Here is a 25,108-nt window from a genome sequence, read left to right as displayed (position 1 = left end):
GTTAAACTCCATGCCCAGTTAAAATGCATCAAGTGTATTATGAAGGAAAGAGTAATATTTAGCATTATACTTGAATTTAAATTTTATGTATTTGATTCATATTATAGGTTAAAGATGAGCAATGGTATTCGTCTTGCCAATGCTATACAAAAGAGTAAATATTAATAATTCACTATCATTGTTAAGATTGATAAGAAAAAGGAAAATATGAAGGAGTTAGTTATTCAAGAGATACATGAACTTGAATATATTGATGCATAGTATTAGTGAAGAGGGCAAAAAATTACCATACGACGATCCACTCTTATCATTACATTAAATTATATTTTATTATTTCATGCATATTCTATGATTTGGTATACACGTGCAACGCACGTGAAGCGAAACTAGTATATATATATATATATATATATATATATATATATATATATATATATTCATTTGAAAGCCTTTACAATATTTTATAACTTTAGTGATCTATTCATAAATTGGAATGAAAATTACAATTCAATAATTTCGAAAGATATTTGAATCCGAACACAAGTATTTTCTAAATCATATATATTCTTCCAAAATCAAATAAATACATGCACAATTTTACAAAAATAAAATCTATTAATACTTCCAAAACAACTCAAAATCTAACAGAATGGCCAAAGGAGTAAAAAAAAAAACCTAAACTCCATATATTGATTTCTTTGCTTGTATATTGTTGAGGCTACTATTGGTGAGAAAATCTTTATACCAGTGAGCCGATAGTTTTGGACTTCGATCCAACGTAAGAGGATTAACTTGATAAAGCCCGAATTTAATCGTGTAACCAAATACCCATTCAAAATTATCCATTAAACTCCATATGAAATAACCACGCACATCCGCACCATTCCTGCTCATATCATTTATAAAAGAGAAAGAAAAGCACAATCAAGCTTAATATGTAGATATAAAGAAGATATAACAAATCTGAGTTTTCGACCCAAAGTTTCATTTAATAGCATAATCATAAGTCATGCATATATTATGCTTTTATCGGCTATTGTTAGTTTATAGAGAGAGTCAAATGTTACAAACTCGTTATGCTCTTTGTTAGATTCCAACAACTTGGCGCTAAGACCGTCCATGTTCTTGGTCCATATAAAGTACCCCTACTTTCTTTGGTTCCAAATACTTGTCATTTTGAAAAATTAAATTTTGGTTCAAAATACTAGACATTTGAAAACACAAGAAGCATTAATACTTTCTCCACTCAAATTCACCTTTACTATTCCCGTTAGCGAAACTTAATTAAGTGGGGCGTTTAAAAAAGAGATAAAAGGGTGTGTTTGGCATGAAAGAATTCATTTTCCGAAAAATATTTTCCAATTTTTCCATATTTGGTTGGCTTAAATGTTTTGGAAAATATTTTCCTTATGAACTCATTTTCCTCCAATTGGAGGAAAATATTTTCCTCATCAAGAGAAGGGAAAAGATTTTATAAATCTCATTTTCAACTTTCCCTACCCTCACCAACCCACCCCACCCCCTCTCTCCAAAAAAGGTTTTTTTTTTATTTTTCAAAAATTTCAGTTTTTCTGCTACCACCCACCCTATTACCCCTCCACCCCACCCCCACCCCCACCCCCACCCCCTCCTGCAAAAATATATATTTTTTTTAACTTTTTTTTTATTGCAATTTCAAGTTTCTATTTTTTCGTTTTTTTTGCACCACCCACCCACCCAACTGCCCCCCCCCACCCCCCAACGAAAAAAAACCTTTACTTTTTTTTTTGTAATTTCAAACTCTATTTTTTTTCGTTTTTTCTGCCCCCAACCTCCCTCCCCCCCCCCCCCCCCCCCGAAAAAAAAATATTTGTTAATAATATATTTTTCAGTTTTAGTCTTTTTATTTATCGGTTTAAAGGTTGAAAATTTTACAAGTTCCAAAGTTATGAGTTTGGAAGTTTATGTGTTTAAAAATTATAAAGTTTACGAGTTAGAAATTTTGCGGTTTCGAAAGTTTAGCGGTTCAAAAGTTTATGAAAAATGTGGGTTCGGAAGGTTGTTGGTTTGAAAGTTTATGGCTTCATGTTTTATTATATCTAAATTATTTATGAATATTCTTGAGAAGTCATTTTCCTTAATTTGCGTAAGATTACTTCTTGGAAAATATTTTCCACGGAACAATGAGAATGGGAATGTACATAGTAGTCTAGAATCTTCTAGAATCAGTTAATTAGTTAGAGGATTAGTTTAAGTAGTTGATTAGTTGGCAAAGATATATATATCTGTATATGAGAATACAATGTACAGTTGAGATAATAGAAAATATTGTTTCATTTCTCTCCTCCAATATTTCTCTCTCTAGATTCAATTGTTCAATCCTCTCCCCAGTGTTAGGGTTCATCATTTACATCAATTTCAATATGGTATCAGAGCGATTGATCGCGATTACGAATCCACAACATTGATTCTAGGACACTCTGCTAGTTCCATAACTCAATTGATAGGTGAACTGCAAAATTGAGATTCAACAATGGTGGCAAAGACAGATTTGGACCATAATCATTTGTTATTCCTTCATCCTTCAGATACGACTGGAGCTCCGATAGTTTCGATTCAATTGACTGGTTCTGACAATTACATCACCTGGAGTCGAGCGATGAAAATCCAGCTGCTTGGGAAGAACAAGCTAGGGTTAGTCGATGGGACTCTAAAAAGGGGGATTTTGATACAGCACTAGGTCATCAATGGGATCGATGTAACGCTATTGTGTTGGGATGGATCATGAGCTCAGTATCGAAGGAATTGATAACTGGAATCGTATATGCGAAGGATGTTAGAGCTGTTTGGGAAGATTTAAGGGAGAGATTTGATAAGGTGAACACCTCACGAGTGTATCAGCTACATAAAGCAATAGCTACAATTACTCAAGGAGTTGATAGTGTATCAGTGTATTTTTCAAAACTTCGAAATCTATGGGATGAGTTTGACAACATGGTACCACCTCCATGTGACTGTGCGAAGTCTAAAAATTTCATTGAGTTTATGCAGAAACAGAAGGTCTTACAATTTCTAATGGGGCTAAATGAAACCTATGAACAAGCTAGAAGCCAAATTCTGATGACTAGCCCTACACCAAGCATTAACAAGGCTTATTCAATGCTGGTTGAGAAAGAGAGTCAAAGGTCGGTAGCCAACATCATGACAGCAAGAGACGCAAGTGATTCTGCAGCACTTCTAGCTGGGAAAGGTGATATGCATCAGAATTATCCAAAACCAAAGAGGAACGGGAATGTGCAATGTGATTATTGTAAAATGAAAGGCCACACGAAAGAAGGATGCTACAAGATTATTGGATACCCTACAGGTTTCAAAGGAAAGAAGAAAATGAACAATGCGTATAATGCTTGTGCTGAAAACAATCCTCCAAATGTAATTGCAGGAAATGCAGGAGGGACTTATCAACCTGAGGGAATCATCAAGGGAGAAATGACTAGAGCACCACAGCTGACTGCAGAGCAATATGATCAGATCATGAAGATGCTGAATTTGAATACTAATCGAGAACAACAACAGGAAAACACAGCCAACATGGCAGGTAATGCCTATTCATTTCTTGTTGATATAGCTAAAGCAGATTGGATAATTGACACGGGAGCAACTAATCACATGGTGGCTGATATAAGATTGTTGAACAATGTTAGAGCAATTAACACCAAAAATACTAGGAAGGTAAATCTGCCAAATGGGGAAGTAGTACAGGTGACAGATATAGCAAGCTGCAGAGTAATAGGAACAAAAGAAATAAAGGATGTATTGTTTCTACCTGACTTCCAATATAATCTTATGTCAGTGTCCAAGGTAACAAGGGATCTTAGTTGTCTGGTTGCATTCTACCCTGATTTTTGTCTGTTCCAGGACCTCTTCAATGGGGAGGTGAAGGGGATTGGTAGAGAGAAGGATGGCCTTTATCTACTGGTGTCACAATCAAATAAAGCAACTGGAACAGAAACATGGGAAGTCACAAAGGGATTAACAGCACAAGGAAACAAAGAAGAAGTGATGGTATGGCACAAGAGGTTGGGTCATGCATCAGGAAAGGCTATAGAGAAGCTGCTAGGTTACAAATTGTAGATATGCAAATCTGTAATAGATAGATGTGATATATGTCCATTAACCAAACATCACAGACTACCTTTTCCTTTAAGTACTAGTAGAACAAATAAAGTTTTTCAATTGTTGCACTTGGATGTCTGGGGACCATATAGTACACCAACCTATGATGGAAATAGGTACTTCTTAACAGTAGTAGATGATTACTCTCGTGTAACATGGATTTTTCTGCTGAAATTCAAATCAGATGTAACATAGTGCTTAAAATTTTTCTCAAAATGATAGCAACACAGTTTAATGCAGTAGTTCAGATAATAAGGTCTGATAATGGAGGGGAGTTTGTGAACTTGGGGATGCAAGATTTACTCAAATCCTTGGGAATCATACATCAAAGAACCTGCTCCTACACACCCCAACAAAATGGGGTAGCAGAGAGAAAGCAGAGGCACCTCCTTGAAGTGGCAAGGTCACTCAAATTTCAAGGACATATTCCTATCATATTTTGGGGACATTGTATACTTGGTGCAGCCTATGTGATCAACAGGATACCATCAGTAGCTCTTGAAGGTAAATCTCCTTATGAGGTATTTTTTTCATAAAAAACCTTCTTTGAGCCATTTGAAGACCTTGGGATGTCTATGCTATGCTGCTACTTTGCCAAGGGGAGACAAGTTTAGAAGCAGAGCAACTAAAGCTGTGTTTATGGGGTATTCTAGTGTAACCAAGGGTTATATTCTATATGATCTGGAGAAACATATGTTTTTTGTAAACAGGGATGTCATTTTTGAAGAGGAAATCTTCCCATTTCAGCTGCAGGATACAGAGATGGATCAAACAGTATATCCCTTCCTCCTAAATGATAATGATTGTTTACCATCAGTAGGTTCAATACCAGCATGTTCACCTGTATTGAACCCCCCTCCAGGAAGTATATCTGAAGCTGATCCAGTGACAATGCCAGAGGCAGTTCCTATCACTGCAGTTCCACATGAGAGTTCAACCTCAGGGGGAATTCCTGAGCATGAAATTTTGCAACATATGGATACATCAGCAGAGCCAGCTGCTCATAATGAAGACATACAGGACATTGCTAATATGGATGAATTAGTGATGCCAACTGATACTTTTGAACAGATTTTTCCAACCACAAGCAGTACTGACAGTTTAATTCCTCTTAGAAGATCTCAAAGAGGAACCAAGGAACCAGTGTGGATGACAGACTACATTACTCAGAAGCCATCTACCAACTCAATTTTATATCCCATTGAGAATGTAGTTAGCTATGACAAGTTGTCCACATCTGCTCACACCTACCTTAAAGCCTTTTCAGCAATCACAGAACCCCAAAGTTTCCAGCAAGCCTCTCAAGATAGTAGATAGGTTGAAGCTATGCAGGCTGAGATTCAAGCCCTTCAGGAGAACAACACTTGGAAGCTAGTCAAGCTGCCACCAGGGAAGAAACCTATAGGCTGCAAATGGGTATACAAAGTGAAGCTGAAAGCAGATGTCCAGGTAGAGAGGTTCAAAGATAGACTAGTAGCTAAAGGGTATAACCAAAGAGAGGGATTAGACTACAATGAGACTTTTTCCCCAGTGGTTAAAATAGCTACTGTGAGAACTGTCCTATCTATTGCTGCTGTCAATAATTGGTTCATTCATCAGTTATTTGTCTATAATACTTTCCTTTAGGGAGACCTCCATGATGAAGTCTATATGGAGCTTCCACAGGGTTTTACAAGCCAGGGGGAGCAGGGTATGGTTTGTAGACTTGTAAAATCACTTTATGGGCTCAAACAGGCTAGTAGACAATGGAACCTCAACTTGACAGAAGAACTTCTGCATTCTGGTTTTCGTTAGAGTAGCCTAGACCATTCCTTGTTCATCAAACAACAAGGATCAGACATTGTAGTAATTCTAGTCTATGTGGATGACATGTTAGTGACAGGTAGCAGCTTGCATCTGGTTGAAGCCACCAAAAACTCATTGCACCAAGCATTCAAGATCAAAGACATGGTTGAGTTGACGTTTTTTCTTGGAATGAAATTCAGTAGATCAATGAAAGGTATACTGATAAACCAAAGAAAATATGCTTTGGAGATAATCTCTCAGTTAGGGATTACAGGAGCTAGACCAGCATGGACCCCTCTAGAGCCAAATGTAAAACTAACAGTGCCAGAGCTTGATAAACTGACAAGAGCTGAGGATGATAATCTACTGGCTGACAGTGGACAATATCAAAGACTCATTGGAAAGTTATTGTATCTGACATTGACAAGGCCAGATATAGCATTTTCAGTACAAACATTGAGTCAGTTTCTACAAAGTCCTAAGAAGTCTCATTGGATGCAGCAATGAAAGATACATCAAAAGAGTGCCAGGAATGGGGATTCTACTAAGTAGCAGGAGCAGCAACATGTTAAGTGTGTACTGTGATGCAGACTGGGCTTCATGTCCCAATATAAGGAAATCAGTATCAGGTTTTTTGGTAAAGTATGGAAGTTCTTTGATCTCATGGAAGTCAAAGAAGCAGAACACAGTGTCAAGAAGTTCAGCTGAGGCTGAATATAGAAGTATGGCAAGTGCAGTATCAGAAGTAGTGTGGCTGACAACATTACTAAGGGAGCTGGGAAGAAGTAGATTTACCAGTTAAGGTGTACAGTGATAGTAAGGCTGCTTTGCAAATTGCAGCCAATCCGGTATTCCGTGAGAGAACGAAACACATAGAAATAGATTGTCGTTTTATTAGACAGAAGATTCAGGAAGGCTTGATAAAAACAGAACATGTGGGAACTAGAGATCAAGAAGCTAATATTCTGACAAAAGGGTTAGGAAGACAGCAGCATGAATATCTTATGGGCAAGCTAGGTGTGCTGAATATTTTTGCACTACCTAGCTTGAGGGGGAGTAATGAGAATGGGAATGTACATAGTAGTGTAGAATCTTCTAGAATCAGTTAATTAGTTTAAGTGGTTGATTAGTTGGCAAAGCTATATATATCTGTGTATGAGAATACAATGTACAATTGAGATAATAGAAAATATAGTTTCATTTCTCTCCTCCAATATTTCTCTCTCTAGATTCAATTGTTCAATCCTCTCCCCAGTGTTAGGGTTCATCATTTACATTAATTTTAATAAACATTTTTCGTTATACCAAACACACCCAAAGAATAGTTGTAATAACTACTCTTATTATTATTAGAAATAAAATATCTTTCTTAAGAGATCGTATGTTAGAGCTAGCTTTAAAAGAGAGTAGATAATATGGACAAGGGATGGTAGAAATTCTTAGAATAGAAATTAAAGTATACCTGATTGATCGAGCCAAAGATGCAAGGTATGCTTTGTGATATTTAATTCGCTTAATGTCTTTGACCAACTCATATCCTTCTTCTTGCTTGTCAATTGAAGCGTACCCTGCATGAAGTAATCACAATTTACGTTCAATTATGTAGAATCTACACTCGAACATGAGAAATCGGTGAGAAATTCTACGAGTTTAATTAAGGAGAATATTTACCATTTTCAGTCACAAATATTGGCATGTTATTGTATCTCTTCTTAATATAATCCACAATCTCTTCTATGCCTTGTGGAACCACATATAATCCAGGCATTCCCATCTAAAAAGTCAGTTGGTGTAAGTTTAGAGTTATTGTCACCATATCATAATAAGAATTTAAATAAGAAAAAGGTTCATAAATACCCCTTTACTATACGAAATATTTTCAAAATTATCCTTGGTTATACTTTTGTTTTGGGTTATTCATATGTTTGCTAGCAATTCATTGCATACTTACCCTTCATCCTAACATAGCTCCAACCTTATGTATAACAAGGGGTATATTTGAACATCGACGTTATAAGTATCAACCTAATCAGCACTAGAACTTCGTTAAAATTAAGAGCAAATACGACATGATTTGCTAAAGGTAAAGACATAAAGAGACCCATGTATAATTAACGGGGTGGTAAAATTGAGATACTTCGTATAATATAGAGGTAAATTTGGACATTTTCCCTTTAAATAAAGGCGTGTGCAAAAATATACCGGATCTCCTACGAAAGCACCATCTTCGTTCTGTCCAGCAGTGAGCAAAAACCCAAGGATGGCACGATTTTCACCATGGCTACAAGTTGGATTATTATTGTCATTCATATTGCATGTGCAATTGGAAAGAAGACAATCCTTCACCAACAAAGTGGAATAATGGTTAAGCCCTATGAAGTCAATGCTATTCTTTATAAGCTTGCTTTCTTCAGGGCTGAATTTTGGTAATTTCTTCCCGTGATACTCTCGCATTTCTGTAGGATAATCACCATATACTAGAGGATCAAGAAGCCTGTTCATTTAAAAATATCGAAATCAATAATTGATAAATGCAACTTGACACGTCCGAATGCAACTAATTAACATATATATGCAATTTGGCTTTCTTCACCTAATCTGATTTACACAATTTTTGTTTTGAAACAGATATGTCACATGATTTGTCTATCAGTTCCATATATTATCAAAGCTAATAAGTATATATTATTTGAACCTTATATAAGATTTGGTGTTTTAGAGTTAAAACAAAAGTTACAACTTTCTATTGGTAGAAGATTTATAGTATTCTAGAAGTTCATCTAGATCCTCATGGGTTAGACTCAAAATATATATATAGGAACTTATGGGTTCGAGGAGAAAAATGTTATGAACTATATAAAAAGAAAATTTTGGAATAAAAAAAGAATATTTGTGACAATGTGGATGCAGTCATATTATTCTTACAAGTTATGTATACTACATTCGTCACTCTTTAATTAGGAACACAACACTAGTCGAGCCCTTTTCTCAATTATAAGATGGCAAGCTGTTGAAATTTTGAGGGATTATGCATTCAGAACTAGTACGACATCCAATGTAATTGAGCTTATCTTTGGAGAATTTTGTAATAATAAATCGATTAATGAAATATATGTATATATTTGTCTTCTACACACATATTTATATCACTAAACTATTGTTAATAATGTGTAATTCCATTTTAATTTATCCTTAATCTCCATAAATTTATATGATTTGTTGTAAACTTCAGGCGTACATAATATTTTTGTATGTTTGGACTTTGGTGTAATACTTACGTACCAAGCCACATGAAAAGTCAAAGCCCTAGCTGCAGCTTTAATGTCAGCCTCATCATCCGTAATTGGCTTATACATGTAAGCGCTCGCCACCATTCCTATCATTCCACCTTGTCCTACCTGCTAATATACATAATAATTGGACTAATTAATTACTAGTACCACTTATTTTCAAATCTTTCATTTGAACGTTTCAAAATTAAAATAATAAGGTAACATGCATGCGACTGACATGACAGCTTTTTATTCTCAAAATAGTAAGAGATCGAGAAATTATAGCTTGAAATAATTGGAGTTTGAAAATGAAACGAAACGTGAATAGACTTGCCTGGAAATGGTGACGATAGAGTTTGACAGCCTTGGCATGAGCCAATATTGAGTTGTGGATGATTAGTAGAGGCTCAGTGTCTGAATTACCAGAGGAACATTTCCCGAAAGGGGGCGAACAATGTGAAGGTGGGAATATACCTTTCATATAGGCAAGTTCCGCGAATAAATTAGGCTCATTTATTGTGACCCAATACTTCACTCTATCCCCAAAACTCTTAAAACATGTTTTTGCAAAGTGCACAAACTCTTCCCTACAATCAGGACCAACTAACTTATTAAGATCGATAACGATATTCAATAATTATGTGACACACATTTTTTTTTAGTTCGTTTTATTATTTAACTTTAAACTTTTTGTTTTTCCTATTTTTAGAAGCTTTCATAACCATACAAATCTTATGAAATGTTTAATGTTTAACCAAAAAATAGAATTTCGGTTAAAAATAGAATTTAAGAGAAAAAATCGGGTTATTGATAATCAGGAGACGAAAAGAATAAGAAATTTTTTGTGGATAATAAATGCAGTAAATAAGTTTGTATTCCAATGTAATCACAATGATATTTCGTGTCCTTACAAATGATGAGACCTCCTCCTTTTATAGTTGTCTTTCCTAGGAAAAGGTATAACACCTTAGCCTTAAAGAGGCAATTATGAGCATTAAATAACATTAAATGAAACGTTACACAATCATTCAGAATCAATATTGATTCTCTAACGTATTTGTCATTTAATACTGAATTTAGACTCCTTTATGCCCTCAGATTCATATCTTCAATTCCTTCTGACCCTCCTGACTTTAATTAAGTTAAATAGATACGAGACTCGTATCTTTTGAATAGCTTCTCGTGCCTATTTAACTTTCTTCTCCTCGTATCTGATATCGCCCGTGCCTCTTAACTGACCATCCTGCTTTGACTATTTGACTGATCCACGTGTCATGCCACGTCACCTTCAATATGAATTCAGTTTTTTCCCAATACAACCAAAGCTGGAATTGAAGCCATTGCCAGCCCATCTCAGGTATGAGTTCCTTGGACCTGACTCCACATTACCTGTTATTATCTCATCCAGTTTGTTATATGTGCAGGCACAACAACTCTTACAGGTACTCAAGGAGTGCAAGACTGCCATTGGGTGGACCATGGCAGACATTAAGGGGATCAGCCCCGCCTACTGTATGCATAAAATTCTGCTGGAAGAGGGACACAAACCTTCCAGGGAACATCAAAGAAGGCTGAATCCCAATATGAAGGAAGTGGTGAAGAAAGAAGTAATAAAGTGGCTAGATACGAGAATCATTTTCCCAATATCTGACAGCAGCTAGGGGTGTTCATAAAAACCCGAAAAATCGAACCAAACCGAAAACCAAACCAAACCGGCCAAAAAAACCGATACTTTTTGGTTTGGATTGGTTTTGGTTTTGAATTTTAAAAACCGATCAAATTTGGTTTGGTTTTGGTTTTAGTCAGAAAAAAACCGAACCAAGCCGATTATAGGAGTAGCTATTTCAAATTTATTATTACACCTATATATATGTATATTGTTATACAAAGTTTCAAAAAATTTATGGTAAATGTTAATAGTTTGCATATTTAATATAGTTCTTTACCTTTACATTCTAGTTTGATTGGTAGTTTTCTTTTGTTTAGTGTAAGAATCCATTCCGTGTTAAAAATAAAATATTTTTAATTGAGTCCTTAAATTATTCATCACTATTTGATTAAACAATAGATTTCTCAAAGGGCAATTGATTTGATAGTGTTACATTGAAAATGTGATCGCCAGAATAATTATGTTTGGTAGTGTATGTCTTATATTTAAGAAAAAACCGACAAATAACCGAAAAAACCGAAAAACCGACATAAACTGAATCGAGAAAAACCGACTTAATTGGTTTGGTTTGGTTCTAATATTTGAAAAATCGACTTACTTGGTTTAGCATTTTTTAGGGAAAAATCGATCCAAACCGACCATGAACACCCCTAACAGTAGCTGGGTTAGCCCAGTGCAGTGTGTGCCTAAGAAAGGTGGCATGACGGTGATCAAAAACGATAACAATGAACTGATCTCAACACGAACCGTCATGGGCTGGAGAATTTGCATGGATTATAGAAAGTTAAATCTAGCTACCCGGAAAGACCACTTCTCACTTCCCTTCATTGATCAAATGTTAGACAGATTGGCAGGGAGGTCACACTTCTGTTTTCTGGATGGGTACTCAGGGTACAATCAGATCTCCATTGCACCTGAGGACAGAGAAAAGACCTCCTTCACTTGCCCTTATGGCATTTATGCCTTTCGGAGGATGCCATTTGGCCTATGCAACGCACCCGCCACATTCCAAAGGTGCATGATGGCCATATTCACCGACATGGTAGAGGACATAATGGAGGTATTCATGGATGATTTCTCAGTGGTGGGGAACTCATTTGATGAGTGCCTTATAAATCTGTCTCGTGTGCTGAAACGGTGTATTGAAACTAACCTGGTTCTTAATTGGGAGAAGTGTCATTTCATAGTACAAGAGGGCATAGTCTTGGGGCACCGGGTGTCAAGCAAAGGAAATGAGGTGGATCGGGCTAAAGTGGATATGATAGCAAAGCTGCCCCCTCCAACTTCAGTCAAGGCAGTCAGGAGCTTCCTCGGGCATGCCGGTTTTTACCGGAGATTCATAAGAGACTTTTCAAAAATTGCCAACCCCCTCTGTAAGTTGTTAGAAAAAGATCACCCCTTCTTGTTTTCTGATGATTGCAGGGTAGCATTCGAGGAGCTGAAAAAGAGGCTGGTCACAACACCCATCATTGTTGACCCCGACTGGGAGCAGCCATTTGAACTCATGTGTGATGCTAGTGACTACACAGTGGGGGCAGTGCTGGGACAGCGGAGAGACAAACTAATGCATCCAATCTACTATGCAAGTAGAACGCTGAGTGGAGCCCAGCTGAACTATACTGTAACGGAGAAGGAGATGTTAGTTGTGGTGTTTGCTTTCGATAAATTCAGATCATACCTGATCGGCTCTAAGGTAATTGTATACACTGACCATGCAGCTCTCAGGTACTTGATTGAGAAGAAGGAATCTAAACCGCGCCTAATTCGTTGGGTGCTGTTACTCCAAGAGTTCGACCTCGAAATTCGTGACCGTAAGGGCACAGAAAATCAAGTCGCTGATCATCTATCACGACTTGAGGGAGCTGAAAATTCAAATGAGGTTGAAGACATTCTGGAAACCTTTCCAGACGAGCAACTGCTCGCCACAAGTCTTGAGGAAGTGCCATGGTATGCAGACTTTGCAAACTACCTGGCTTGCGGTATAGTTCCTTATGATCTTTCCTCTGTTCATCGTGACTGTCGCATGTATTATTGGGATGAACCTTATCTGTTTCGAATATGTGTTGATAATATGATCCGGAGGTGTGTCCCCGAGATAGAACAATCTTCTGTTTTGCAGGCATGTCATGCATCGGCATATGGAGGACATTTTGGAGGAGTCAGGACAGCTGCAAAAGTGCTAGAGGCCGGGTTCTTTTGGCCAACAGTGTTTAAAGATGCACACCAATGGGTGAAGAGTTGCAATGAATGTCAGCGAATCGGGAACATTTCCCGTCGCCATGAGATGCCCATGAACCCGATTCAAGAGGTGGAAATGTTTGATGTCTGGCGGATTGACTTCATGGGCCCCTTCGTCAGCTCCTTTGGCAATAAGTACATACTTGTTGCTGTAGATTATGTGTCCAAATGGGTAGAAGCTGCAGCATTTCCCACTAATGATGCAAGAGTAGTGGTGGGATTTTTGAAGAAGAACATATTCACCCGTTTTGGGACACCGAGAGCTATTATCAGTGACGGAGGCACCCACTTCTGTAATCGAGAATTTGAGAAGTTGCTAGCAAAGTATGATGTGCGTCACAAGGTGGCAACACCAAATCATCCGCAGACAAGTGGACAGGTGGAAGTGTCTAATAGAGAGATAAAGAGTGTATTGACCAAGACAGTAAACGCCACAAGAACTGATTGGGCGAAAAAGCTAGATGATGCACTCTGGGCTTATAGAACTGCTTTTAAAACACCAATTGGTAAGTCACCATATAAATTGGTGTTCGGGAAGGCCTGCCACTTGCCAGTGGAACTTGAACATAAAGTTTGTGGGCAGNTCCCAATACAGATAGTCCACCACTTTACCATTTATTTACTAATTAAATATTTGGGAAGTGGATCTTTACATTAAAAAAAACGGGAATTTTTTACCATAATCAATGCTATGACAGTATCGACACTTTCAATTGTCCCTTTATTTAACGTCACCATATACGTGTCAAACTCTCATTAGTTCTGCGATTTTGCAGCCTTTTTCTAAGGCTTTTTTAACTCCACTATTCACGAAGTGATAGTTGCCTTTATTATAGGCTTTTCATCATTACACTTCTTAATTATCGACGATTAAGTTTATATATAAACTTACCCCCTTTTTCCTTTGTCTTCTTCTTCACAAGCTTTTTACCAAATTTCTTGCTATTTCACGAAGTGATAGTTGCCTTTATTATAGGCTTTTCATCATTACACTTCTTAATTATTGACGATTAAGTTTATATATAAACTTACCCCCTTTTTCCTTTGTCTTCTTCTTCACAAGCTTTTACCAAATTTCTTGCTATTTACTCTCATTCACTTCTTCTTCAATTCATTCCTTTTGTTCTTATCTTCTCACTATGCCGTCTTCAAACCCTAACCCTAAAAGAGTCCCAATTCTTGATAGCTTCCCCAATGCTCCTGCTAGACACAGAAGAGGTAGAGGAGGTACGCTTCGGGGTACAGGGTCGGTTCGTGGTGGCACCTCTGGTTCCATCGCTCTTTCTTCTAGTTCTGGCAATATCTCTAGAGGCTCTCTTTCTAACAGATCCTCTTCTAAGGTTAAAGAACCTTCTGAGTCTAACCAAGAGCCTCTGGTTGAAGAAATTGTGCCATCAGATTTATCTTTCGAACACGACAAAGAATCCCTTCGTGACCAACTGATTAAATTAGAGAGAGTTGATAAATATCCCTCTTTAATTACTGAACCTTTAATTCAGATTGTTCGAAGAGATTGCCGTTGGAGAGATGACACCCACATAGTTATCCCTACCCCACATCAAAGAATATCTTCTTATAGGGTTGGCTTTTCTTTCGTTTACACCTATCCCTTTACTTTGGGATTTATTCGTGCTATTGACCCAGTCATACTTGATTTCTGTCATTTTTTCAAAATTTGTCTGGCTCAAGTTGGTCCTCTCGTATGGAGAGCAGTAGCTTGTTTGAGGTATATGTCAACCAAAGCTGATGTTGATTTTACTTTCCCTCATTTAATTCATCTTTATCATCCCAAGCTATTCCGCAATGGTGTTTTTACCTTATCTGCAAGAAGTAAGAGGGTTTTGGTTAACCCTGAAGATACTAACGACCGTGGCTGGTACACCCGGTTTGTTGTTGTTCCCACAATTGATTTGGTGGGTGAATCAAATATTCCTTTTGCTGAGAAATGGAACTTTGCACGTAAGTATTTTCTTCCTTGCCGTATCTGCTTTCATTATTTCAGCTTCTTTTCTAACTTTATTATTATTCCTTTGCTTTTTTGTAGCAACCATGGGAAATGTGGAACCCGTTCCTAATTTTCGTGGTTGGGTAGATGCTGTCTTGAAAGCCGTGCCTATGGAGGCACGAACTTGGAAATATATTTCCAACAAACATGGTTGGAAAGTGAAAACTCACGGTATACATTCCTCTTTGCTTTTCATGTGTTAAATTCTTTTCCCCTCTTTTAACTTTTTATCATTCTTATTGTCAGGATTTGCTATTCGAGGGATGTCGGCTGAAGTAGCTATCACCCTGCGAGCTTCTTCCGGTACTCCTCTTGCTTTGGAAAGAATAGAAGCCACGCTGTCAAAGAGGAAAGTGGTTGAAGAGGATTCTGACGTCGATGAAGACGATGATACCTCATTGACAGCTCGTCCTAGAACTAGGAGGCGCATTGTTTCTGAGGATGAAACTGAGATCTCTCCTGCTCGTATCTCCGATCTCGTCACCATTACCTCTAATGAAGAGACCATTCCAAGGGACACCCCTGAATCCACTCATCGCCTCTTTATTGAGGGCTTCGAAAGTGGTGGATTAGGTCCGATTTTAGATGAAGTCCCTCTCTCATCTTCCGTTTCTGTTCTTTCTGTTCCTCCTCCAACCTCAAGTGTTTTCTTACCAACTTTGTCAATTTCTGCTCCCTTACCTGCTTCGACTCCTTCGACTACTACTATTTTTACCTCTTCTACCGTTCCTCCTTCTATAGTTCCCCCTTCTTCTACTCATTATGTAGAAGAGGGTTCTAGTAGTAAAAGCATGGCTATGAGGAGTGTAACACTTGAGGTTCCTGCTAATAGCAGTCTTTTAAGGAAGTCTGGCGGAGCAGATGTTTGGCTTGAACCCCTAATTGGGGATATTGAGAAAAAGAAAATGGACAGTCACAGTTGCCTGACTCTGATGAACGACATAGTTCATTCCAATTTGAAGGTATGACCCTTCTTTCTTTACTTTTACCAGAATTTTTCTGAAATTCTAATTTTTCTTTCCTTATCGTTTTCAGGCAAACCTTATCGGTACAGAGTTGATGAATAGAATTTCCTTACTAGAGAAGGTGGCACGTGACTCTGGAACAGCAGGTGAGGGCATTAACTTCAGAGCTTGCGATTGTAAAAGCTTCTTCGAGTCAAGCTGAGAAAGAAAGAGAGCGTCTCGAGTCTTCTTTTTCACGAACAGTTATCTAAATCAAGTGAAGAAATCAGAGAGCTGAAGGTATTGTTAAGCAAGAAAGAGGATTATGCGGGAGAGCTAGTTCAAAACTTGTATCAGGCTCAGGCTGACTTGCAAATTTTCTCTGATAAGGTTCGTGCCTTAGAGAATTCTCGTGCTTCCCTTGAAGCTACCCTTGATTCCACTTTGGCTGAAAATCAAATGTTAAAAAATGATCTTGCCTCGTGGGAAAAGGATTATGAGCTTCTTGAGGAGAATTTTAACACAGAGGTGAGCTGGGCCTTTTTAAACTCCCGTCGTGATGCCTTAACTGAAGCCAGTCAAGAAAACTTTGATTTAGAATCAGAATTGGCTAAAGTTTTGAAAACCGTTGCAATGACTCAACAACCCCTTGACTTTCCTTCACCAGTAGATGAAACTCCCGTGGCTGAGGAACCTTTAAATGAAGGAGCCGCTTCTGTTGAAGTTGAAAATGTTACAATTCCAGCTCCCGAGGGTGAAACTTCACTGATACAGTCTGTGGAAGCTGAAGTACCCGTGACTCTTGCTTCCCTCGGTGACTTTAACACTTCAAGCCCAACTGCCGCTACTTCCTCAGAAATTGCTATCGTGCCTACAGCTGCTTCTGAAAGTGAGATCGACATTGCAACTTCAGAAGTTCCAACCCCTTCAGTGACAAGTTGAATATTTTACTCCTTTGTTGCCCTTTTTTTTTATTAATTGGTGGTTTTATCCCTTGACCTTTTTAAGGGATTTTTGGTTAAGTCCCCAGTTATCATAATGGGGCACTTTGTAAAAACATTTGACTAAGTTTTACTTAGTTTTTTTTAAGAAGTTTTCTTGGTACTTCAATATGTTCTATTCTTGCCTTTTTCTTATCTATTTAGGACTTATAGAATAGTTTAGCAATTTTATCCTTTGAAATTGCTTTATGATTCTTCTCATGAGTTATTAACATGAGGTTTATAAAAGATGGCCCTTTTATATATATATATCGACACTTAATGAAGAAGACATCTCAACTTCATAATGGTGTTATAATACGATGAAAGAAATAGGAATACACATGTTTTGTATGCTACAACTTTGACAAGTTTTTATTCATGAACTTGAACAAACTTTTGAGTATTACATGTATTAAAGTACATCTATAACTTTCTCGCAACTGTTTTCCTTGTAACAGATTTATATAAAAGAAGAACAATAAATACGAGGTTTTTCTTTATAACCCGTTTTAGTACATAGTCTTGACCCCATCTTCATNATCTGTGTACAATATGCAGTCCCCCAAGTGTTTGAGCGGTGAAGTATCGAAGCCTCGAGCACTTGGTAGTCTCCTTCAACCTGGTCCTTTTCCTAAAAAGGAATACATACGGGACTAGGAGGTACGATTATAGATGAAGACTGCTTAACCCGTGTATACTTCTATCAGAATAATTGTAACCCTGGGCCAGGAATTTTAGTTTATTCCATTTTGCCTTACAAGTCGTGACTCATCATTTAGTACGGGTTAGCGTTTTGCCTATCATCTAAAATCGTTAGTAAAATTTTAACAATTCAAAAACTAATACAATTTAACATGGCGATACCTAACCGTGGGTTTTGCCTTTAGAAGTAGTATCTCTTCAAATGAACTGCATTCCAATGTGAAGGAAGCACCTTCCCGTCCATTGTTTCTAACTCGTATGCTCCTTTTCGTGCAATGTCTCGAACTCTGTAGGGTCCTTCCCAGGTTGGACTTAGTTTACCCGCGTTGGCTGCCTTTGTAGATTGAAAAACCTTTTAAGCACAAAGTCCCTAGTTTTGAAGTATCGCAGTCGTGCTTTCCTGTTGTAATATCGTTCGATCACTTGCTTTTGTGCTGCCATCCTTATTAATGCGGCTTCTCTTCTTCCTTCGAGCAAATCAAAGTTTACCCGCATATCTTCATCATTTGATTCTTCCGTTGCTTGAGCATATCGTGTGCTCGGTTCTCCTATTTCAACTGGGATTAAGGCTTCTGCACCATAAACCATTGAAAATGGTGTTTCTCCCGTGCTTGTTTTTGTCGTTGTACGATAAGCCCATAATACTCCAGGTAATACCTCAGGCCAATTACCTTTTGAATCTTGTAACCTTTTCTTCAAGTTGTTGATAATGACCTTGTTCGTGGATTCCGCTTGTCCATTGCCCCACTGGATGATAAGGTGTAGATGTGATTCTTTTAATTTGCCAGATCTCAAAAAACTCAGTGACTTGAGCTCCGATAAATTGAGGGCCATTGTCGCATACAATCTCCTTTGGTACACCAAATCTGCATATGATATTACGCCAAATGAAGTCTCTGACCTCCTTTTCTCGTACCTGTTTAAATGCTCCCGCTTCTACCCATTTAGTGAAATAATCAGTAAGTACAAGTAGAAACTTCACCTGACCTTTTGCTTGTGGTAATGGACCTACGATATCCATTCCCATTTCATAAAGGGCCACGGAGCTATGACAGGATGCAGTAACTCAGCTGGTCTATGCATATTATTCCCGTACCTTTGACATTTATCACATTTAGACACAAAACTATTTGCTTCCTCTTCCATCTTAGGCCAATAATACCCAGCTCAAATCAATATTTTTACCAGCGACCTTCCTCCCGCATGATTTCCACAATGTCCTTCATGTATTTGCCTCATTACGTATTCTGTTTGGGAAGGTCCAAGACACCTTGCTAATGGTCCACCGAACATCTTTCGATAAAGGTTTCCTCGATATAAACAGTAACGAGCAGCCTTTTTACGGAGCGCGTGTGCCTTTCTTTTGTCATCAGGTACGGTTCCGTACTGCAGAAAAGCAACAATCTCGTTTCTCCAATCCCAGGTTAAATTATTAAAATTTACCTCATTCTTATCAGGCTCGAGAATGGAATGAAATAAATGTACAACTGAAGCATTTGCATCTTTTGCCACGTCTACTGCAGATGCGAGATTGGCTAAAGCATCTGCCTCTATATTTTCATCTCTTGGTTTTGCATAACTTTCTACGTCTGAAACTGCTTTATTAATTCACGTACTTTTCTAAATACTCTTGCATTCGTGCTTCCCTGGCTGCGTAAGTCCCCAGCATCTGGTTAACAACAAGTTGTGAATCACTCTTGATTATAATCTGGGTTATGCCAAGTTCCCGAGCCAATTCCAAACCTGCAATGACAGCTTCATACTCTGCTTCATTGTTAGTTACTGAATGACACTTTATAGCTTGTCTAATAGTTTCACCCGTGGGTGGTACGAGAACTATTCCTAAACCTGCGCCTTTTACGTTAGATGAACCGTCAGTGAATAAAACCCAAGTCCCCGGGTTTGCACCATTAAAAACTTGTAATTCTTTTTCAGCTTCTAATTGCATCCCCTGACTGAAATCAGCTACGAAATCAACTAATACCTGAGATTTTATAGCAGTCCTATGTTGATAAGTGATGTCGTACTCACTTAATTCTATAGCCCATTTCGCTAATCTACCTGATAATTCATGTTTATGCAAAATGTTTCGTAATGGAAAAGCAGTAACCACAGCAATGGGATGACATTGAAAGTAAGGTCTTAATTTTCTAGATGCCATAATCAAAGCAAGCGCTAACTTTTCTAGTTGCGGGTACCGTGTTTCTGCATCTAGCAAAGACTTGCTTACATAATAGATAGGAGATTGCTTACCTTGATCCTCCCGGACTAAAACAACACTTACCGCAACTTCTGACACGGCAAGATAGATGAGTAACTTCTCTCCTACCTTTGGTTTCGCCAACAACGATGGATTTGACAAATATACTTTCAGATTCTTAAGTGCTTGCTGACAATCTTCGTTCCATTCAAAATGATCCTGTTTCTTTAAAGCTGAGAAAAATTTGAAGCATTTTTCTGAAGACTTGGAAATGAATCTCCCCAGAGCTGCAATTCTCCCAGTTAGTCTTTGAACTTCTTTTTTACTCGTAAGTACATCTGGAATTTCTTCAATGGCCTTAATCTGTGCAGGATTCACTTCAATTCCACGGTTAGAAACAAGAAAACCTAAAAAATTTCCTGATACCACTCCAAATGCACATTTTTCTGGATTCAACTTCATATTATATTTTCGTAAAATTTTAAACGTATCAGATAGGTGCGGTATATGATCTTCTGAATGTTGAGTTTTAACTAGCATATCATCTATATATACTTCCATGGTTTTACCTAAATGTTCTTGAAACATTTGGGTGACCGACCTTTGATACGTTGCACCTGCATTCTTAAGACCGAAAGGCATTACCTTATAACAATAAGTCCCCCTGTCTGTTATAAAAGAAGTTTTTTCTTCATCACCTGGATCCATCTTGATTTGATTATAGCCTGAATATGCATCTAAAAAACTTAATAGTTCATGCCCTGCAGTAACATCAATTAACTGATCTATGTGGAGCAAAGGAAAGGAATCTTTTGGACAGGCTTTATTAAGGTCTGTGTAGTCTACAGAGACTCGGTTGTGTAGTCTACAGAGACTCGCCACTTACCGTTCTTCTTAGGAACCACAACAGTATTAGCTAACCAGTTAGGATATTTTACCTCACGAATTGAACCAATTTTTAGCAACTTTTGAACTTTCTCTTGAATCACCTTATTTTTGAAAGTTCCTTGTTTTCTTTTCTTTTGCTTGACGGGAGGATATGATGGATCTTCATTTAGTTTATGAGTCATCACCTCCGGTGGTATACCTGTCATGTCTGTATGGGACCAAGCAAAACAGTCTGCATTAGCTTTTAAAAATTCAATTAACTTACGTTTTACCTCCGGGCTAAGATTAGCTCCTATGTACACTTTTCTCTCGGGCCAATGTATAAATAACACCACGGCCTCTAGCTCTTCTATCGTTGTTTTGATGTTATCATTCTCCTCCGGTTCTTGAATGGTATCAGGTCTTGAATCCAGATCTGTTTGCTTTTGCTCAGGTGAGGTTGTTTCCATGTTACCCTCACCTAAATTCTGTAATTGCTATTTGTCTCCACCATTAACAATTGAATCTGCAACGGAATTGATGCTCCTAGATGTTTGTTGATCACCTCTGATTTGGCATATTTCCCATGGAGATGGGAATTTAATAACTTGATGTAGAGTTGATGGAACAACATCCATATCATGGATCCAAGGTCTCCCCATGATCATATTATAAGCCATTTCCATATCTACTATCTGAAATTTAGTCTCTTTAACAACACCTGCAGCAAAAGTTGTTAGAACTACCTCTCTTTTTGTTACTACACTTGAATTGTCGAACCCGGACAAGGTATGCGCCTTCGGTATCATTTTGTCTTCAGCTTGCATTTCACGTAATACCCTTAGTAGTATAATATTTACGGAACTTCCTGGATCAATCAAAACTCGTTTTACATTAGTGTCATGTACAAGTAAAGATATTACCAGTGCATCGTTGTGGGGGGTGATCACTCCTTCTGTATCTGCATCATCAAAAGTGATACTTTCATCTTCTAAGGTCTGTCGTACTCGCTTCCCGTGCGTGATTGTTACTTTGGAAACTTTATTTGAAGCCGTATATGTTACTCCATAAATATCCTCTCCCCCATTTATAACATTCACGGTTCTCTTGGGTGATGGGGGCTTTGGTGGTTCTTGCCTATTTTTCATGTAGGCTTGCTTACCTTTCTCACTAAATAACTCAGTGAGATACCCTTGTTTCAATAGATGGTCCACTTCACTTTGCAAGAATCTACATTCTAAAGTCTTATGCCCGTGATCATTGTGAAATTCACACCAATGATCTGGATTGCGCTTATTTGGATTTGACCGCATCTCTTTCGGCCACCGTACCTTATCTCCCATGCTCCTCAAAACAGCTACGAGTTCGGAGGTAGTGACATTGAAATTATACCCACCAAATCTTGCCTTCAAACTTCCATCATCGTCTCGTGACCCGCGTGTGTTTCGATCGTTCCCAAACCTTGATGAGGAGCCTGATTCCCTGTTCCTAGGTCTGTGATCGTACCTTTGATTATCTTGTCTTGACCGTGAGTCCTTTCCCGCAGGTCCCATGTATGGCTCGTACCTGTTTTTACCGGATCTCTTTTCATTTTCCACACGCTTTGAACTTACCTTTTCTTCTGTTTTATGTCGTAAAATAATGTCTTCTTCAATCCTTATCTTTGTTCTGTATCTGTTATAGACATCATTCCACGTTGTTGCTGGGAATTCTCGAAGGCTTTCTTTGAGTCGCCTCGTGGCTTCTGAACTCTTCTCATTTAAATTACTAGCAAAGGCTATGGCTGCCCAATTGTCAGGTACTCGTGGCAGCGTCATTCTTTCCCGTTGAAATCTATCTACGAACTCTCTAAGCAACTCCGAGTCTCCTTGCTTGATTTTGAAGATATCTTCCATTCGCTTTTCAACTTTTTGAGCTCGCGAGTGTGCTTTGATAAATAAATCTGCAAGCTCAGCAAACAAATTTATAGAATTTTCAGGTAAAAGAGAATACCATGTTAGGGCTCCTTTAGTGAGTGTTTCACCGAATTTTTTGACCAAGACCGACTCAATTTCTTGCTTAGTCAAATCATTGCCCTTGACACTTGTTGTGAATGCAGTAACGTGATCTCGTGGGTCTGATGTACCATCATACTTTGGAATATCAGGCATTTTAAACTTCTTTGGAATTGGAAGGGGAGCATCACTTGGCTTCCATGGTTGTTGGGAATATTTATCTATATCTACGCCCTTGATCACGGGCGGTACTCCAGGTATTTGCTCTATGCGTTCATTTTGCTCCTTAAGCTGTTTCTGTAAGGTTAGTACTAGACTTTGTAAATCAGAATTAACTGGATTACCTGGGTCTCTCTCTTGTGTTTCACTAGGGGTTCCACCGGTGCCAGAATTAAACAATCCTGAACGAGGATTCTCCAAAGTGTTGTTGTTTGGAGCAGATGTAGGTGGAACAGCAGGCAATTGACGAACAAAAGCTTGGAGAGCATTATTAACTTGAGCAGCGATAAGTTTTTGCAGAGCCTCATTCATGGTTTCAACGTTTTCAAATTGAGCCTGTCCATCCGTATAAGATCCATCAGGAGTGCCTTCACGAGATCGTCGTGGGGAGCCTCGCGGAGAACCTTGTGGAGAGCCTTGTGGGGAATCTCCCTGAAGTTGTTGGACTGTCTGAATTTTTGGGTTTCCTTGAATGTTGTCATTGTTGTTCGACATGATTGATGCAATTTGATTATCAGATTCCCGGTAACGGAACCAATTTGTTTAACCAAAAAATAGAATTTCAGTTAAAACTAGAAATTAAGAGAAAAAATCGGGTTACTGATAATCAGGAGACGAAAAGAATAAAGAATTTAGGAGAATAATAAAGCAGTAAATAAGTTTGTATTTCAATGTAATCTCAATGATATTTCGTGTCCTACAGATGTTGTGACTTTCTCCTTTTATAGTTAATTCTAAGAGAAAGTGTAATGCCTTTGTCTTAATGAGGCAATTATGAGCAATAAATGACATTAAAAGAAACGTTACTCAATCATTCTTGTTAAATACAAATTCTCTAACGTATTTGGCATTTAATGTTGAATTTCGACTCTTTTACGCTATCAGATTCATGTCTTCAATTCCTTCTGATCTTCGAGCTTTAAATGACTCGAACAGGTACGAGTCTCGTTTCATCTGAATAATAGCTCGTGCCTTTAAGTATCTTCTCTCCCGCATCTGTTGTTGCTCGTGCCTTCTAACTGATTACCATGCTTTGACTATTTGACCGGTCCACGTGTCATGACACGTCATCTTCAATATTTAAATTCAGTTTTTTCCCAATACAATGTTGACAAGACTACTTTATGTCAGCTGGTCAGCTTTTTCAGTTCGACAAGACAAAACACACATAACGCCAGGTATAATGGCGCTATATTTTGCGTGTTAAATATCATGATGTTGACAAGACTACTTTATGTCAGCTGGTCAGCTTTTTCAGTTCGACAAGACAACACACACATAACGCCAGGTATAATGGCACTATATTTAGCGTGTTAAATATCATGATGTTAATAAGACTACTTTATGTCAGCTGGTCAGCTTTTTCAGTTCGACAAGACAACACACACATACTAAATGGAAATTCGTGTTACATTTAAATATTTCTAGAGGAAAATAACGAAAAAGTAAAAAAAGGTGAAATAAGTGGACCGATATTTCTTCCATTATCTAGAATCAAACCAAATATTGTGAAAGTTGAATTATGTTAATGTCAAAGCATCTTTATTTTTCTTATATATAGAAGAGTGGTAATGTGCTGGACTTGGTAAAAAAAATTATTTTATTACAAGCATAATTTTATTTCATAAATCAGGCAACATACACATATTAACTAATTATTACAACATCAACTCATGGGTAGTTAGGTACACTAGAAGAACACCCACCCCGAGCTTGATTACTGTTGCCACCCAAAGGACATTTTCTACGGTCATGTCCTGTTTGCGAGCATATACCACATTTTCACGCATAAACTGTATCACTAACATCCATTTGGTTCCGTATACGCGTTCTCTTCTGCACCTGTATTTTACGCAAATAGGACTTGTTACACACCATTTTAAATGGTTCAGGAGGCCAATAATGTCAGCACCGGTGGCTGTAACTGACCACTATCTGTGTTTAGGTACTTCGAAACACTATATTGTCGATCAACATAGTTGGTTGCACCTAAACCAACTTGTTGAAAGCACTTGATGGCATGTGAGCAAGGCATGTGGTAGATGGACCATTTTCCACAAGAGCATAACCTTGCA

At 38.0% G+C, this 25,108-nt stretch overlaps 1 protein-coding gene across 2 annotated transcripts in view; it reads right to left on the bottom strand.

Annotated features, from left to right (window-relative positions):
* Nucleotides 1–511: 511 nt before the first annotated feature.
* The window catches only part of LOC109206440 (beta-glucosidase 18-like), a 30,613-nt gene continuing 6,016 nt past the window's right edge, over nucleotides 512–25,108 (bottom strand). For both annotated transcript variants that reach the window (XM_019369265.1, XM_019369266.1), the window contains exons 7-12: nucleotides 9,547–9,799; nucleotides 9,223–9,338; nucleotides 8,143–8,434; nucleotides 7,612–7,714; nucleotides 7,403–7,508; nucleotides 512–886 (exon numbers count right to left, since the gene is read on the bottom strand). In XM_019369265.1, the coding sequence (XP_019224810.1) occupies nucleotides 676–886; nucleotides 7,403–7,508; nucleotides 7,612–7,714; nucleotides 8,143–8,434; nucleotides 9,223–9,338; nucleotides 9,547–9,799 (1,081 nt within the window). In that variant the 3' untranslated portion in view covers nucleotides 512–675. The remainder of the gene's footprint in view (nucleotides 887–7,402; nucleotides 7,509–7,611; nucleotides 7,715–8,142; nucleotides 8,435–9,222; nucleotides 9,339–9,546; nucleotides 9,800–25,108) is intronic.

The sequence above is a fragment of the Nicotiana attenuata genome, unplaced genomic scaffold, assembly GCF_001879085.1.
Source record: "Nicotiana attenuata strain UT unplaced genomic scaffold, NIATTr2, whole genome shotgun sequence".
NCBI classification, from domain to species: domain Eukaryota; kingdom Viridiplantae; phylum Streptophyta; class Magnoliopsida; order Solanales; family Solanaceae; genus Nicotiana; species Nicotiana attenuata.
Note: the sequence above shows the minus strand (reverse complement) of the source record. Positions and strands in the feature narration are given on the sequence as shown.